Source organism: Telopea speciosissima, chromosome 3 (assembly GCF_018873765.1).
Source record: "Telopea speciosissima isolate NSW1024214 ecotype Mountain lineage chromosome 3, Tspe_v1, whole genome shotgun sequence".
NCBI classification, from domain to species: Eukaryota; Viridiplantae; Streptophyta; class Magnoliopsida; order Proteales; family Proteaceae; genus Telopea; species Telopea speciosissima.
In genome coordinates this window covers 7,325,685-7,342,429 of record NC_057918.1, presented here as the reverse complement: position 1 = coordinate 7,342,429, position 16,745 = coordinate 7,325,685, and the positions used below count along the sequence as shown (strand labels likewise).

At 39.7% G+C, this 16,745-nt stretch overlaps 1 protein-coding gene across 3 annotated transcripts in view; it reads right to left on the bottom strand.

Moving 5' to 3' along the window:
- Positions 1-16,014, bottom strand: part of LOC122653965 (pantothenate kinase 2-like) — a 45,686-nt gene extending 29,672 nt beyond the window's left edge. For 2 of the 3 annotated variants that reach the window (XM_043847932.1, XM_043847934.1), the window contains exons 1-5: positions 15,666-16,014; positions 14,439-14,651; positions 14,180-14,238; positions 3,049-3,165; positions 87-206 (exon numbers count right to left, since the gene is read on the bottom strand). In XM_043847932.1, the coding sequence (XP_043703867.1) occupies positions 87-206; positions 3,049-3,165; positions 14,180-14,238; positions 14,439-14,651; positions 15,666-15,942 (786 nt within the window). In that variant the 5' untranslated portion in view covers positions 15,943-16,014. The remainder of the gene's footprint in view (positions 1-86; positions 207-3,048; positions 3,166-14,179; positions 14,239-14,438; positions 14,652-15,665) is intronic. The other variant, XM_043847933.1, reaches the window with a different exon arrangement.
- Between the last annotated feature and the right edge of the window lie 731 nt (positions 16,015-16,745).

Here is a 16,745-nt window from a genome sequence, read left to right as displayed (position 1 = left end):
CTATATAATCACCTCAAAAATGTGAGTGCTAGTTAATTTGTTTAATCCTAAATGGTAAATAAGGTGAGGATACAGATAAGCACAACCTTGATCATGCTAACACCAGATCCAATATTAACAAGGAGATAAGGGAACAAATCATTGTGGTCAATCTGCACAAATTCTTTCTGACCCTCCATGTGTGTGAAAGCTTCATGCCGGATTGCCTACACAACACAATTGAAATGCCTGTTGAGATTCTTAATAAAATATAAATAATCCAAAGGAGAGAATAGTGGAAACTTTACTTGAGGAGATAGCAAAGTCAAGATTGCACTGAAAATCAAATATATTACCCCTTTATGTAGACAATGTTTCTTAGGATGAATGGACCAACTAATAACTCAACAATAAGAAATCACAAAGTATGATGAAAGGAATTGGAGCATCAACTGAGACACAAATATATTGAGGTGACACACACATACAGCCCCACAGAATCCTTTCAGAGTCCTTTAGATACTTCAGTGTTCTCCTTAGAGCAATGATAATGTAGATGCTAGTTCAACTAAGCATAACATGGTTTCAAAACCAAAACTCTCTTCTTCTTTTTTCTCAATTCGTTGGCTGTATCCAGCCTAGTGCTTTATTTATAGAATCAATTACAACCTAATGCAAATTCTAGAAACAAATAAAACTCCAAATATTAGTGGGAAACTATTTCCTAAACTGTCTCTAATTACATAACTAAATAAATCTTAATTAGAAACAAATATCTAACAACCCTCCACGCAATAGCATAAAACTCACTAAAATCTAGAACTAACCTATTAACTATTACATAGGAAGAAACTGAATAAGATAACCCAATCTAACTCAACTCAACTCCTTGCGTTTGTCTTTAAACTGGTCTTATCGAGCTGGCCATTATCTCCTAGAAACATTCTCCACCCAAGCTCTCCTGGGCCCCACAGAGACCTACTAGTATCCTTCTACCACAAGGAAGAAAATGCTCCAGCCAATATTCCACGCAACAGCCTGGCTGAAATCCTGAATTATCTCCTCCATGCAAGCTGGCCATGGGACCCACTTAGGCTGTCAATTGCTCTCCAAATCTATCTCCATGCAACTAGCCAGAATGGGCCCACAAAATCTAGAAAATAATCCTCCCTTAAATCAGCAATCTTGATGACTAAGGCCTCCCTCAATTACAGCTAGTCGATCTCTGTTTCGGACAGAATTGAGGAGCTGTATGTGACCCAAATTATGGGCCAGGTACATGCTGGTTCGATGGCTCAGAATATGGGCCAGAATTGAACCCAATTTGATGCCCAATCGTAGGACCTGACCTACATCAAATGACTGTCAAGCTAAACTCTTCACTTTTACTTTCACCACCAGATATAATTGATCATTTAATCACATCTTGTTATTCCATTATTTCAAGGATTGGCCAAGGGAAATCCAGCTCAGAATCAGATGGACTAATCTGATCCATTATACACAGTTGATCAGCTGATCCACTGCATTAGGCTTTCGCCCTCTCAATCAGTCAATCCTTCGTTAGGATTATCCAGTCCATACCAATCTGTGACACTCAGCCAGTAAGGATCCAGTTAATGATCTGAACTCCTAAAGAAAAAACTAGATTCTTTCTTGATTCTCAATTATGATCCAAACACAGGCAATTGAAAACCATCGGCAAACAAACAGAATTTATTCAGATCTGATAACACATCTAAATATCCAAAAAGTTACACGTCCTAGGACTCACAATGGGACAACCTATTTAAACCATTGAACAATAGGGTCTATCATAAAAGACTGACTCCAATGGAGCCTGGCGGGCCCAATGTCAAGAAGGCTCTTTTTCTCTCCCTTATGCTAGACTTCAAAGAGGTTGGTTTTCCAATGCTAGTTGATGAAACCAACTAAGATGTGTCAACTTTCAACACTTCATTGATAGAAAAAAATTCATGTTGTAGATATATTTCATATAGCTACATTTTCCATATGTCCCTCCCCAGACCCCACAGTGGCGGGAGCCTCATGCACTGGGTAAGCCATTTTTTTACATTTTCCATATGTCTGTTAAAATAATAAGCATTTCTCATAGCTTTTTTTCTTCTTTTAGACCCAGATCAGACTGGTCGGTCAACCCACAACTCCCAATTGCAAATCAGAACAGGCAGATTGAAACACCATCATCAGTGATGTCTTTTCTGAAGGATTCTATTTAATTATTTTAACCACAAAGTTCTCAGATGGTCTGGCAATTCCACTGACTAGTCAAACTGGTCTACTGAGGATCCGGTCCCCCAAAACAGGTAGAAGGCTGGGCACTTTTCTGAACAATGGTTTCTATATTCTTAAATTCTTATCACTGGATATGTATTTATAGCTTTATGATCGACTACCATGTGAGTGACCATTGTACAAAAATTCAAAGTCTAATAGATTGAACGCACAGTCAAATCATCATGTTAGAGAATTTTTTGTTTTCTTCTTTTGTGGAAGACTCTATGTATCACATTATTTATCTTTTTCTCTCTCCATTGAATCTCAATGTGTCATATTCTGACAAAGTTTCCCTACCAGTTCACATGGGAGTAACATGAAGTCAAGATTCAAGAATGGTACATATGAAGTCACACCAGCATATGGAATACCAATGCCACAAAATGAAGATAAATACAAGAACATATATGGAACACCATCCATTAACCTTGCATCTTTTTGTATTTATGGGAATTAAATTTAATCTGGTCAAAGGAGGAAAAAATTCAAGCCAATTTGATGCATATTCAAACATCCTCGGGATTAACAACATCAATGGGTTCAAAGAATGAGAATGTCAAAACTCAAGATGTTACATGTTATTTAGCTCTCTTCATAATATTCACAGAAAAGAATATGGAAGTGATAGCTTGAATGGCGAATATTATTTACTTTAGTGTTATCTTCACAATATTTACTCACAAAATCAAAGGAAGTTCATACCAAGGGAGGAAAACAAAGAAAGAAATCAAAGCAAATATAGCAAAATAAGAATTGATATCAGGGTACTACCTTAAGCAAAAAATTCGCCCCAGCCACAAGACAATCCATTTCATCTTCCTTGTCAAGACTGACTCCAAGCCTCTCTTTGAAGAGGTCGGCAAATTTGTATGCTCCACCACCTGTGGCCTTCACCCAAACTTAGCTAGTAAATAGATATACAAGAATTAAGAGCAAATAGAAACTCAAGTATCTAATTAGAAACCAGATCATCTTTTTGTTTAACTAAGAATTTTCCACCTTCAAGATATATATAACTACAAAGTAAGGCATTCTCGTCTTAAAGGACACAGATAATAATGGAGATAGATCCAAGAGGACAAGAGAACACTACAGTCTACAGAGGAGTCTATCACTGTTCCCAAGCTTCCAGATCACAACTTCAGGGAAGAAACCAGATGAGTAGTAAAAGAGGGAATGTAAGAGTGGCAAAGGCCCCTCTAAATGATTCCTTTGTTTGTAGAGTCAGTGAAGTAGTTTTTCTTCCTCAGTATAGGAAGTATAGTTTGCTTAAGGCATGCTCCAGGAGTCCAGGTTCTTTCTGTTGGATCAAGTGGCAAGGACATGTAAGAAGAATTGGTTTTCTTGCACATTTTAGGGGTATTACTACGATTAATGGGTGGCATTTCACTGTTTTGCAGCGTTTTGGCTCTTCTTAAGCCCTGTTGTTATCCTTATTTTCTTCTTGCAATTTGTTTTCTGAATTCTTGTTGCTGACCAAGAATAATATAACTAAATCATGATTTGGGAAGGTAGAAATGGAAAAGTTCTCCAGAAGTTTCAAATAGCTTTCCTCCCCAACTCCATCCCACTTCCTTTTTATGGGGTATGTGTGTTATGGGGTTATAACATGCAATTCTGGAGTCTGGACCATGAGACAAGCTTTCTTAGGAGTTGTTCCCAGTGAATCAATTTCAGTTTATAGCTTGAGCGCCTAAATTACGGGCGACAAGGCTACCGCTACTGAGGGTCTGGGATGGGCATATGTACGCAGCCTGAACCTCATTTTTGGGGATAGGTTGTTTCCGTATTTGAACCCGCAACCACCAGGTTGCAATAGACCAACCTTACCGTTGCGCCGAGGCTCGCCCTCAGCTATCTACTGAAATCCTACATAGATGTAAGTACCATGGTATAAAATCTCGCGAAATATCGGCGATATATCGCGATATTTCGTGAATCTCGACATGACCGAGATACGAAACAATGTCGAAATAAAAAAGTACAATAACTGCGCGATATATCGAGATATTTCGACGATATATCGTGGAACTCACGATATATCGCGAGATATCACGATATATCGCGAGATATTGTAAAGTGACAATAGTGTCACATTCAAAATCCTTATAAATTTCATATTGCAGCTCTTGGTCGATATTTCGACCGAGAGCTGCTGAAAATGCAATTTTCTCTCTTCTTCCTCCCTTCCAAGCCTCATTGAAGCTCCTTGTCGCGGGAAGACGCTCGAAGGGTCATCTAAGCTCATCATCCAAGCCTATTTTCATTATTTAAGGTAAATTATATTTCTCTAAAACTATTTTTTTAAAAAAACTTTGTACAAATGTTGTTGGATGTTGATGATATTAATATATGTTAGACACCGAGGCCGATCTACAGCCTCACGGTGTCAAATTTTTTCCCATATGTATTTTTTTATTTTTTTCTGGTTTTAAAAATTCATTTTCCTACAACTAAAATAGGAAATAATTAGGGTAATATGACTTAGATGGTAATGAATTAAATATATGTTAGACACCAATGGCCGATCTACGGCTTCACGAGTGTCGGATTTATTTTCTGCTCTTAAATAATTCTTTTAATTTTCGAAAATTAAGAAAAATATATAAAAAATTAAAAAAACAGAAATAAATAAGGAAAAATATGAGTTTTAAGTTTAAAAAATAATGAAAAAATATGAAAGTTATTTCTATATGTTTTGAGATGCATTACATGTATATTATGTTTACTAATTCATAGTTTTGTTGTGTTAGGTCAATACTTATATTAACATTATATATAAAAAATTGGTTTTAATTTTGTAGAAAATATAAGGGTTAGGGAAAAATATTAAATAACTATACAAGTGTATTAGTAATCTAAAAGTGTCAATTGAAGTGCATCTACATTAAGTTTTTTAATTATTTGTGTTACTTACATTGCAAGAAACAAGTATCATTATGGCGGATCGTGATAGACAACGCTGCGAGGGCAAGCAAAAGGTGGGGAAAGTAGTCAACAAAGGGGGCGGACGGAACAAAGAGAACAGAGGGAACAAGAGAGACCAACCAGCCAAAGATAGGGGTGACATTGCATGGTTACATGGTACTCCCATTGATGGGGATAAGAGAAAATCTATATGTAATTATTGTCACATGCAATTTATGGGAGGTGGGTCCAAGAGACTTAAACAACATCTCGACGGAGGATCTAAAGATGTTGTAGGTTGTCATATGGTCCCCATCAAGTAGCCAGGGAGATTGGTGATAGTTTGAGGGGAAGAAAGAAGAGGAAGGCCGACAAGCAAAGGATAAGAGAACAACTTGAGGATACAAGAGGAGTTCGATGGGAGGAGGAAGACGATACAATGATGATGATGACTCCTCCTCCTCCTCTCGATGATGACATTGCAGCACTCGATGACATACAAACAAAGCAGAGGAGGCTAGGGATTTTAGGCGGACTGTTTCAAGGAGTAGAGGAAGTTTTCAAGATGATCGCAGAGACAAAGAGTAGGGGTAGTGGAGGAGCCGGCGTTCGGAGGTCCTAAAACTTTGAATCCTTTTAAAAGATCACAAAGTGTGAGGGCAACCCCAACACCTCTACCGTGCAGTACCACCATCAACATCCGATCCTAAATTGCATAAGAAGAAAGGAAGCGTCAACCCGAATCAAAGGAGCATGGAAGGGGATGAAGGGATTGGTTAAAGAATCAATAGCTAAGTGGATGCTATACCATACCATCCCAAAGAACATCGCACAAGGCCCCATTATGATACCATGATAGATACCATTGCAGAGGCTGGCCCGTGATTCAAGGGCCCCACCCCATATGAGGTAATGAATGTTTATCTACCTCAACAAAAGAGTGAGATTGATGAGTACATTAGTGAGATGAGGAATATGTGGGAGACATATGGGGTGACTATAATGGCGATGGATGGTGGGCCTCGAAGAAAGTCCATCATCAATTTCATGGTTTATTGTGATGGGAGGACGGTGTTCCTCAAATCCGTGGATGCATCCAAAGAGATAAAGGATGCAAAATATATTTACTGATTGTTAAAGGAAGTAGTGGAAAAGATGTGGGTATTGAGAATGTTGTCCGTTGAGCAACGGACAATGGAAGTAACTTCAAGCGGTGAGAAGATGATGAACAATAATAAGTACCGGCTCTTCGACTCCTTGGCAGCCCATTGCATTGACTTAATGCTAAAAGATATGGGAAAGTTAAAGTTGGTGAAGCTGTGGTTGAAAGTGCAAGACAAGTCACCAACTTTGTATACAACCACTCCTATGCACTCAATCTATCGAGGGAAAAATGTGGGGGTGACTTGGTTAGGCCTGGCATCACAAGATTTGCCACCAACTACATTGCCCTCAAAAGCATTGAGACAAAGAAGGCCGGTGAGAAGCATGTTTGCTTCGAGGAGTGGTTTCAATGGAAGGGTTCCAAGACTCGCAAATGGGAGGGAAGCACAAACAACGATGTCATCCGAGGACTTCGACCAAACTAAGCAAAGTGGTGAAAGTTTTAGAGCCGATAATTCAAGTTCTACATGTTGCGACTCGCTCTCAAGGGCCCAACCATGCCAGTCCTATATGCCGCAATAGACTTGATGAAAGATAGTGTCTATAGCGTGGGTCGCAGAGCAAACACTTCTTAGATATCATAAATGCTCATTGGGAGAATCAACTTATGCATCCACCGTATAAGTGGTGAGTAAATTTGTTTTATGTTTACTAATTCATAGTATTATTATTTACTAATTACCTATGCATTTGACAATACCTCTATTCTATATGTCATATTTCAAGATACTACTTGAACCCTAAGTATCAATATAACAATAGGCTTGGGTTGGAAACTCAACTTATTGATCTTGTGAAACAAGTAGTGAAGAAGTTGGAGCCGGATGGTGCACTACAAGCAATTTGCAACAATGAAGTGAGTTCATTTGGAAACTCAACTTATTGATGCTTTCAAATAAGTAGTGAAGAAGTACTTACTAATTTTCCACATGGGTATAGATCAAGGTATTTAGGGATGCATTGGGAAGTTTTGGAGCTCGAGGTGCGATACAAGGCGAGCACGTGGTGATCTTGGTAATTCTTTTAAGTTTTAAATTACATATGTATTGAAATTTGAAAGTTGAAAGTTGAAACAACATTTGACACATGTCTTTTTGTTGTAAACTTGTAATGCATGAATGGTGGGTGTTGTATGGGAATCGGCTGAAAACTTAAGAAGAATAGCAATTAAAGTCCTCGCCCAAACATGTTCCATCTGGTTGTGAGAGGAACCGGAGTACCTTGCACTCATCCACTCCAAGAGGCGCAACAGATTGGGGTCTCAACGTTTATCCGACATGGTGTATGTGCACTACAACTTGAGGTGAAACTGCAACACATACGCATGGGACATGAGGGACGAGAGGCACCATTGATCTAGCCGACATCTTTCAAGTTGACTCGACGATGATGACCCTATTGTGGATTGGGTGAGGATAGAGGTGAGCCGGTGTTGGATGAGGAGGGAGGTAGGCCCGACCCCATGATAACTTCCGAGATTGGTCGATGTGGGCGAGTATATGGGCCGACGAGGGTCGATACATGCAGGAAGCCTCACCCATACCATTCCAGCCCACGGTGCAATGTTGCGATGATGAAGACTGGTCTAAGTCCTCAAATGATGATGATGGTGATGATGGTGATCTTGGTGGTGGTGATGGTGATCTTGGTGGTGGTGATGTTGGTGGTGGTGATCTTTGGTGAAGAATATGGCGGATGCGCAGGCGTTATGTGGTAGGCCAGGAGGCCCAGGATTCGGCACTGTGAGACCCACTCCGATTCACCTGGAGAGACACACATCATGCCACACAAGATACGGACCACGGAGCACGTGCTCCCGCACCCCCACCTCGAGAGGCCCCTACATACATACAACAGAAGCGTAGGGGCCGACAAACACAGTTGCAACCATCACACGGACATTGATAACCTATCTAGCTCTGTTGGTGGTTTGAGTATGGGTGATAGGGAGGGAGGACCGACCGGACATTGGCGTGCCCCATCTTTTGACGCACATGCCACTCCATTGGCATCGGATTATGGTGCATCACAACCTTACGGTGGATATGGATATGGATCATCATCATATGGGCGCTTTAGTGGGGTAGGGGACTATGACTACGTCCCATCCCTGTGGACATCTTGGATCATCTTTTGTAGATAACATCTTTGCATACCCTAGCGGACCTAGCTACCAACCTCACCAGCCATACATGCACCAATGCCATCGCCTCTTGCGCGGCGCCAACATCATATCACGGTGGATCATCTTCTTCACGGATCGGATCGATTGGTAACCCTAGTTTATATCCTAGGATAGGTTACCTACAGATCGTTGATGATTCCATTTACGTGACACTTGTGGATGACTACACTCGTTTCTTCTCCGATTCTATACCGTGGTCCACATATGTCATTCAAACAGAGAGCAATGGACGTCGACTCCACGAGGCATGAGTGGGATTGATCCAGGAGGCACAAAGAACTACTATTAGCAGCTTAGCACTTGTAATTTGTAACTTAAGTTGTGATTTCATTAATCTATGTGTATTTAACTATTTATACATTAAGGTCGGCGACCGTATGTCAATCAAGGTGCAAGCCCAAAACACCAATTTGAATTCACATTTTTACAATTTTACGGTTTAAATGTGTTTATTAAGCTTAAATAAGGCTGTCCACGAAGTTTCGAGCCTAAATATGGCCAAATACCCCGAGATGGACCCCCAAATATTGCGAGAAAAATGCAATATTTCGAATATTTCAGATATCTCGGATATTTCGGATATCTCGGTAGGCCCGAGATACCGATATATCGCGAGATATAGTACTATGGATGTAACCATGGTATAAAATCTCGCGAAATATCGGCGATATATCGCGATATTTCGTGAATCTCGACATGACCGAGATACGAAACAATGTCGAAATAAAAAAGTACAATAACTCGTCGATATATCGAGATATTTCGACGATATATCGTGGCGAGATATTGTAAAGTGACAATAGTGTCACATTCAAAATCCTTATAAATTTCATATTTCATACTCTTGGTCGATATTTCGACCGAGAGTCGCTGAAAATGAAATTTTCTCTCTTCTTCCTCCTTCCAAGCCTCATTAAGCTCCTTGTCGCGGAAGACGTCGAAGGGTCATCTAAGCTCATCATCCAAGCCTATTTTCATTATTTAAGGTAAATTATATTTCTCTAAAACTATTTTTTTAAAAAAACTTTGTACAAATGTTGATGATATTAATATATGTTAGACAACGAGGCCGATCTACAAATTCACGGTGTCGAAATTTTTTCCCATATGTATTTTTTTATTTTTTCTGGTTTTAAAAATTCATTTTCCTACAACTAAAATAGGAAATAATTAGGGGTAATATGACTTAGATGGTAATGAATTAAATATATGTTAGACACCAATGGCCGATCTACGGCTTCAAGGTTGTCGGATTTATTTTTCTGCTCTTAAATAATTCTTTTAATTTTCGAAAATTAAGAAAAATATATAAAAAATTAAAAAACAGAAATAAATAAGGAAAAATATGAGTTTTAAGTTTAAAAATAATGAAAAATATGAAAGTTATTTCTATATGTTTTGAGATGCATTACATGTATATTATGTTTACTAATTCATAGTTTTGTTGTGTTAGGTCAATACTTATATTAACATTATATATAAAAAATTGGTTTTAATTTTGTGAAAAATATAAGGGTTAGGGGAAAAATATTAAATAACTATACAAGTGTATTAGTAATCTAAAAGTGTCAATTGAAGTGCATCTACATTAAGTTTTTTAATTATTTGTGTTACTTACATTGCGAAGAAACAAGTATCATTATGGCGGATCGTGATAGACAACGTGCGGGGCAAGCAAAAGGTGGGGAAAGTAGTCAACAAAGGGGGCGGACGGAACAAAGAGAACAGAGGGAACAAGAGAGACCAACCAGCCAAGATAGGGTGACATTGCATGGTTACATGGTACTCCCATTGATGGGGATAAGAGAAAATCTATATGTAATTATTGTCACATGCAATTTATGGGAGGTGGGTCCAGTAGACTTAAACAACATCTCGACGAGGATCTAAAGATGTTGTAGGTTGTCATATGGTCCCTCTCAAGTAGCCAGGAGATTGGTGATAGTTTGAGGGGAAGAAAGAAGAGGAAGGGGACAAGCAAAGGATAAGAGAACAACTTGAGGATACGGTGAGGAGTTCGATGGGAGGAGGAAGACGATACAATGATGATGATGACTCCTCCTCCTCCTCTGATGATGACATTGCATAGCACTGATGACATACAAACAGCAGAGGAGGCTAGGGATTTTAGGCGGACTGTTTCAAGGAGTAGAGGAAGTTTTCAAGATGATCACAGAGACAAAGAGTAGGGGGTAGTGGAGGAGCCGCGGTTCCTGAGGTCCTAAAACTTTGAATCCTTTTAAAAGATCACAAAGTGTGAGGGCAACCCCAACACCTCTACCAGATCTAGCACCACCATCAACATCCGATCCTAAATTGCATAAGAAGAAAGGAAGCGACGAACCCGGAATCAAAGGAGCATGGAAGGGGATGAAGGGATTGGTTAAAGAATCAATAGCTAAGTGGATGCTATACCATACCATCCCCAGAACACCGCACAAGGCCCCCATTATGATACCATGATAGATACCATTGCAGGGCGGCCCAGGATTCAAGGGCCCCACCCCATATGAGGTAATGAATGTTTATCTACCTCAACAAAAGAGTGAGATTGATGAGTACATTAGTGAGATGAGGAATATGTGGGAGACATATGGGGTGACTATAATGGCGATGGATGGACTGGGCCTAAGAAAGTCCATCATCAATTTATGGTTTATTGTGATGGGAGGACAGTGTTCCTCAACTGCGGGATGCATCCAAAGAGATAAAGGATGCAAAATATATTTACTGATTGTTAAAGGAAGTAGTGGAAAAAGATGTGGGTATTGAGAATGTTGTCCGTTGTAACGACAATGGAAGTAACTTAAGCTGTCGCGGTGAGAAGATGATGAACAATAATAAGTACCGGCTCTTGGACTCCTTGTGCAGCCCATTGCATTGACTTAATGCTAAAAGATATGGGAAAGTTAAAGTTGGTGAAGACTGTGGTTGAAGCGCAAGACAAGTCACCAACTTTGTATACAACCACTCCTATGCACTCAATCTATTGAGGGAAAAATGTGGGGGTGACTTGGTTAGGCCTGGCATCACAAGATTTGCCACCAACTACATTGCCCTCAAAAGCATTGAGACAAAGAAGGTCCGGGCGAGAAGCATGTTTGCTTCGAGGAGTGGTTTCAATGGAAGGGTTCCAAGACCGCAAATGGGAGGGAAGCACAAACAACGATGTCATCCGAGGACTTCGGACCAAACTAAGCAAAGTGGTGAAAGTTTTAGAGCCGAATTCAAGTTCTACATGTTGCGACTCGCTCGAAGGGCCCAACCATGCCAGTCTATATGCTTTATAGACTTGATGAAAGATAGTGTCTATAGTGTGGGTCCTCGCAGAGCAAACACTTCTTAGATATCATAAATGCTCACTGGGAGAATCAACTTATGCATCCACCGTATAAGGTCATGAGTAAATTTGTTTTATGTTTACTAATTCATAGTATTATTATTTACTAATTACCTATGCATTTGACAATACCTCTATTCTATATGTCATATTTCAAAGATACTACTTGACCCTAAGTATCAATATAAACAATAGGCTCAGGTTGGAAACTCAACTTATTGATCTTTGTGAAACAAGTAGTGAAGAAGTTGGAGCCGGATGGTGCACTACAAGCAATTTGCAACAATGAAGTGAGTTCATTTGGAAACTCAACTTATTGATGCTTTCAAATAAGTAGTGAAGAAGTACTTACTAATTTTCCACATGGGTATAGATCAAGGTATTTAGGGATGCATTGGGAAGTTTTGGAACCGAGGTCACGATAAGGCAGAGCACGTGGTGATGCTGGTAATTCTTTTAAGTTTTAAATTACATATGTATTGAAATTTGAAAGTTGAAAGTTGAAACAACATTTGACACATGTCTTTTTGTTGTAAACTTGTAATGCAAATTGAATGGTGGGTGTTGTATGGGGAATCGGCTGAAAACTTAAGAAGAATAGCAATTAAAGTCCTTGCCCAAACATGTTCGCATCCGGTTGTGAGAGGAACTGAGTACCTTTGCACTCATCCACTCCAAGAGGCGCAACAGATTGGGGTCTCAACGTTTATCCGACATGGTGTATGTGCACTACAACTTGAGGCGAAACGCAACACATACGCATGGGACATGAGGGACAGAGGGGCACCATTGATCTAGCCGACATCTTTCAAGTTGACTCCAGGCGATGATGACCCTATTGTGGATTGGTGAGGGATAGAGGTGAGCCAGTGTTGGATGAGGAGGGAGGTAGGCCCGACCCACGATAGCTTCCGAGATTGGTGCCGATGTGGACGAGTATATGGCCGACGAGGGTCGATACATGCGAGGGAAGCCTCACCCATACCATTCCAGCCCACTCGTGGGCAATGTTCTTGATGATGAAGACGGTCTAAGTCCTCGAATGATGATGATGGTGATGATGGTGATGGTGGTGCGTGATGGTGATGTGGTGGTGGTGATGTTGGTGGTGGTGATGTTGGTGAAGAATATGACGGCATGCGAGAGCGTTATGTGGTAGGCCAGGAGGCCCGGATTCGGCACTGTAGACCCACTCCGATTCACCGGAGAGACACGCTTTGATCATGCCACACAAGATACGGACCACGAGCACGTGCCCCGCACCCCCACCTCGAGAGGCCCCTACATACATACAACAGAAGCGTAGGGTCGACAAACACAGCTGCAACCCGATCACACTGGACATTGATAACCTATCTAGCTCCTTGGTGGTTCGAGTATAGGTGATAGGGAGGAGGACCGACCGACATTGGCGTGCCCCATCTTTTGACGCACATGCCACTCCATTGGCATCGGATTATGGTGCATCACAACCTTACGGTGGATATGGATATGGATCATCATCATATGGGCGCTTTAGTGGGGTAGGGACTATGACTACACTACCCAGTCCAGGGACATCTGGATCATCTTTTGTAGATAACATCTTCGCATACCCTAACGGACTAGCTACCAACCTCACCAAACCATACATGCAGCCAATGCCATCGCCTCTTGCGGCGCCAACATCATATCACAAAGGATCATCTTCTTCACGATCGGATCGATTGGTAATCCTAGTTTATATCCTAGGATAGGTTACCTACATTGATGATTCCATTTACGTGACACTTGTGGATGACTACACTCGCTTCTTCTCCGATTCTATACCGTGGTCCACATATGTCATTCAAACAGAGAGCAATGGACGCGACTCCGAGGCATGAGTGGGATTGATCCAGGGGAGGCACAAAGAACTACTATTAGCACTTAGCACTGTAATTTGTAACTTAAGTTGTGATTTCATTAATCTATGTGTATTTAACTATTTATACATTAAGGTCGGCGACCGTATGTCAATCAAGGGTGCAAGCCCAAAACACCAATTTGAATTCACATTTTTACAATTTTATGGTTTAAATGTGTTTATTAAGCTTAAATAAGGCTGTCCATGAAGTTTCGTGCCTAAATATGGCCAAATACCCCGAGATGGACCCCGAAATATTGCGAAAAAATGCAATATTTCGGGAATATTTCGCGATATCTCGGATATTTCGGATATCTCGGTAGGCCCGAGATACCGATATATCGCGAGATATAGTACTATGGATGTAACAGGTAAATCATGGCTAAAATAGTTCAAAATCAGACAGCAACACAAAATTTACCTTAATTATTGCATTATTATTGGCTGGGACCATGGAATGCCAACTGCGTGAATCCAATCCTGTTCAGAAGAAAAATTACCAGAATCAACATAAAAAGAAAGAATCATCAATGGAAAAAGAAGTTCTGTTCTTCAAGATATTTATGAAAAGGAAAAGATTTAAGTAATAACAGCCAATTAGCCAGTTGCACAACAATTATCACCCAACAAGACTTTGCATTTACTTTGGTTTCCAATAAAGGAAAAGAAATGTGCAATACCACCAGTGTGCAGCTGCTTCGAAGAAATAAAGTCCAAGCACTCATTAATCTTAAACGTCTCAAACTTCACGAAATGCAGTCTTCCACCAAGAATAGGATAGCTCCTCCTATTACCATTTGTAACCCCTAATCTCTCCTTCAAAGACCTCTTCCTCTTATCATCAACTAAACAGTCCTCGTGTCTTGAGAAATATACCAACTTGATTAGAGATCCTGCGAGTAAAACATAGAATCATCAAGAGATCTACATAAATGCATTATAAAGAACAATTGTCTTTATCAAGTCACATAAGGTCATTCTAAAGAGAGAAATCAAGGTGATAATTAATGCCGCCTCCCTATCTATATTATAACAATAATAATAATACTAGTAAATTATACCACAAAAAAAATCGTCATGATATCCAATCTCAAAAAACAGAAATTTACTGGGAGAGGAAAGGACACTAAGAAGAATTATAAATTTTACTCACAAAGTAGAATAGGAAACCCATCACAAATTTAATAACAAAGAACCCCATTGAGCAGCTTCAAATTCATTCACAATAAAAACCAGAACATCCCCACCTTGAAGGATGGCAAAACGGATGCAAACCATCCAGTATTTAGAAGTTATATGTCAACTCTAGCTCCAAAGCAGAAGTCTTGCAATTAATGATAAAACCAGAAGAAGCATATCTATGTGTGCTACAAGAAGCACAAAAAATAGAGAGATAGAAAGAGAGAGATAACCATTCTATCAGATTCCACCATATCGAAACATAGAACAGAGGTTTACCATGGGAGAGGACAATAGATAAACCATAAAGCCACATTCACCTAAACGCTAAACGAACAACTCTCCCCCCATCCCCAGCTCCCCACACCCCACCCCACTCAAAAAAAAAAAAAGGAGGAAGTGCCATACCAAATACAGAATCGATGTAGGAATTCCATCAAACAAACTCAGAAAACGAAAAAGTAAAATAATGAACCGGGTAAACAAAAAAAAACTAAATGCGCCCCAAATATCAGAACAATTCGAGAAAGAAAAAATTAAGCGACACCCATAATTCAGTTAAATAAAGGTAGAAAAGGTACAGAAACAAAATCACATAATTCGGTTCGTCGCAACACCCAGAAAGATTCCGATTGTCACAAAATATACTCTTAAACATTTTCAGTATGAAGGCAATACAAAATCACCCGTAGAAAGAGAGGGAAAATAAAAGTAGAAAAAAAAAATTTCACCTCCAATATCGATAGCCAAATGAGATATGTCATCAGACTGGTTAGGTAACAAAATTGTTGGATCTTTCTCTTCGAAATTTCCCTGAATTGCGGCACCACTGAGATCCAGCTGAGGCCGAGAGCTAGATCTGTGAATTGGATTCGCAGCTAGCGGCGCCATTTCAATTTCAGTCTCCTCAGATTTCTCTAATTGCTCCTTGTCCACCAAGTCTTCCTCAGTACCCTCTTTTATAGTGATGGTTTCAAGAACTGGGCCTTCACTTGTACCAGCCATTAATCACAACTTCCTTCCACCTGCTGCCTAACCCCAACTGTCTTCCCAAGCGTATTTGGTGGGTCTCGTGTCCTACCATTAGAAAAACCAAAACACCAAATAAATAATTTATAAATTAAAAAAAAACAATTAAAATGAAATTTTAAAGAATAAATATTTTTTAAAAATCAGTTCATAACAAGAACAACAACAACAACAAAATCAAAATTCAAAATCAATAATATAGCTAAGCGTGAAAAACATGAACTCAATCCAACCAGTCAAACTAGAAGACTAAATCCGAATACACCAAAACTCGTTCTTTGGATTTCTCTACAAACTACTGTTGGTCTACATGAAGATTAAAAAATTACTATAAAATATTATTCTCATTATTTCCGATCATGCCCCACCTTTTGGTCCACTTCTGCAACTGTCCCAAAGTATAGATACTGTTCTACTGGTTTAAACTTTAGAGTGTAAATTGCACAGCTTTTGGTTACAAGATTCGAATAACCGAATCAAAATTCGCGAAAAGAAGACAAGGAGAAAACAGTAAAACTGGGTAGGAACTACCTTCCCAGTTTGGGGTTTATGGATCATACGATTCAGAAGCAGAGCAAATCGTCCCCTCAGAAAGCGAAAGGTTATTGATGACTGAGATTTTCAAATGGTAAAGAAAATGAGAATAAGAACAGATCAAAGTAATAGGAGATGACTCTGAGATTGCGTCTTATCCTCCGTCCACTCCGCTTTGTCGATGATTTCCAGGTTTTGGTTATATTTTCCAAACCTCACCTGTCACGCTGGTCACCTTTGCTGTG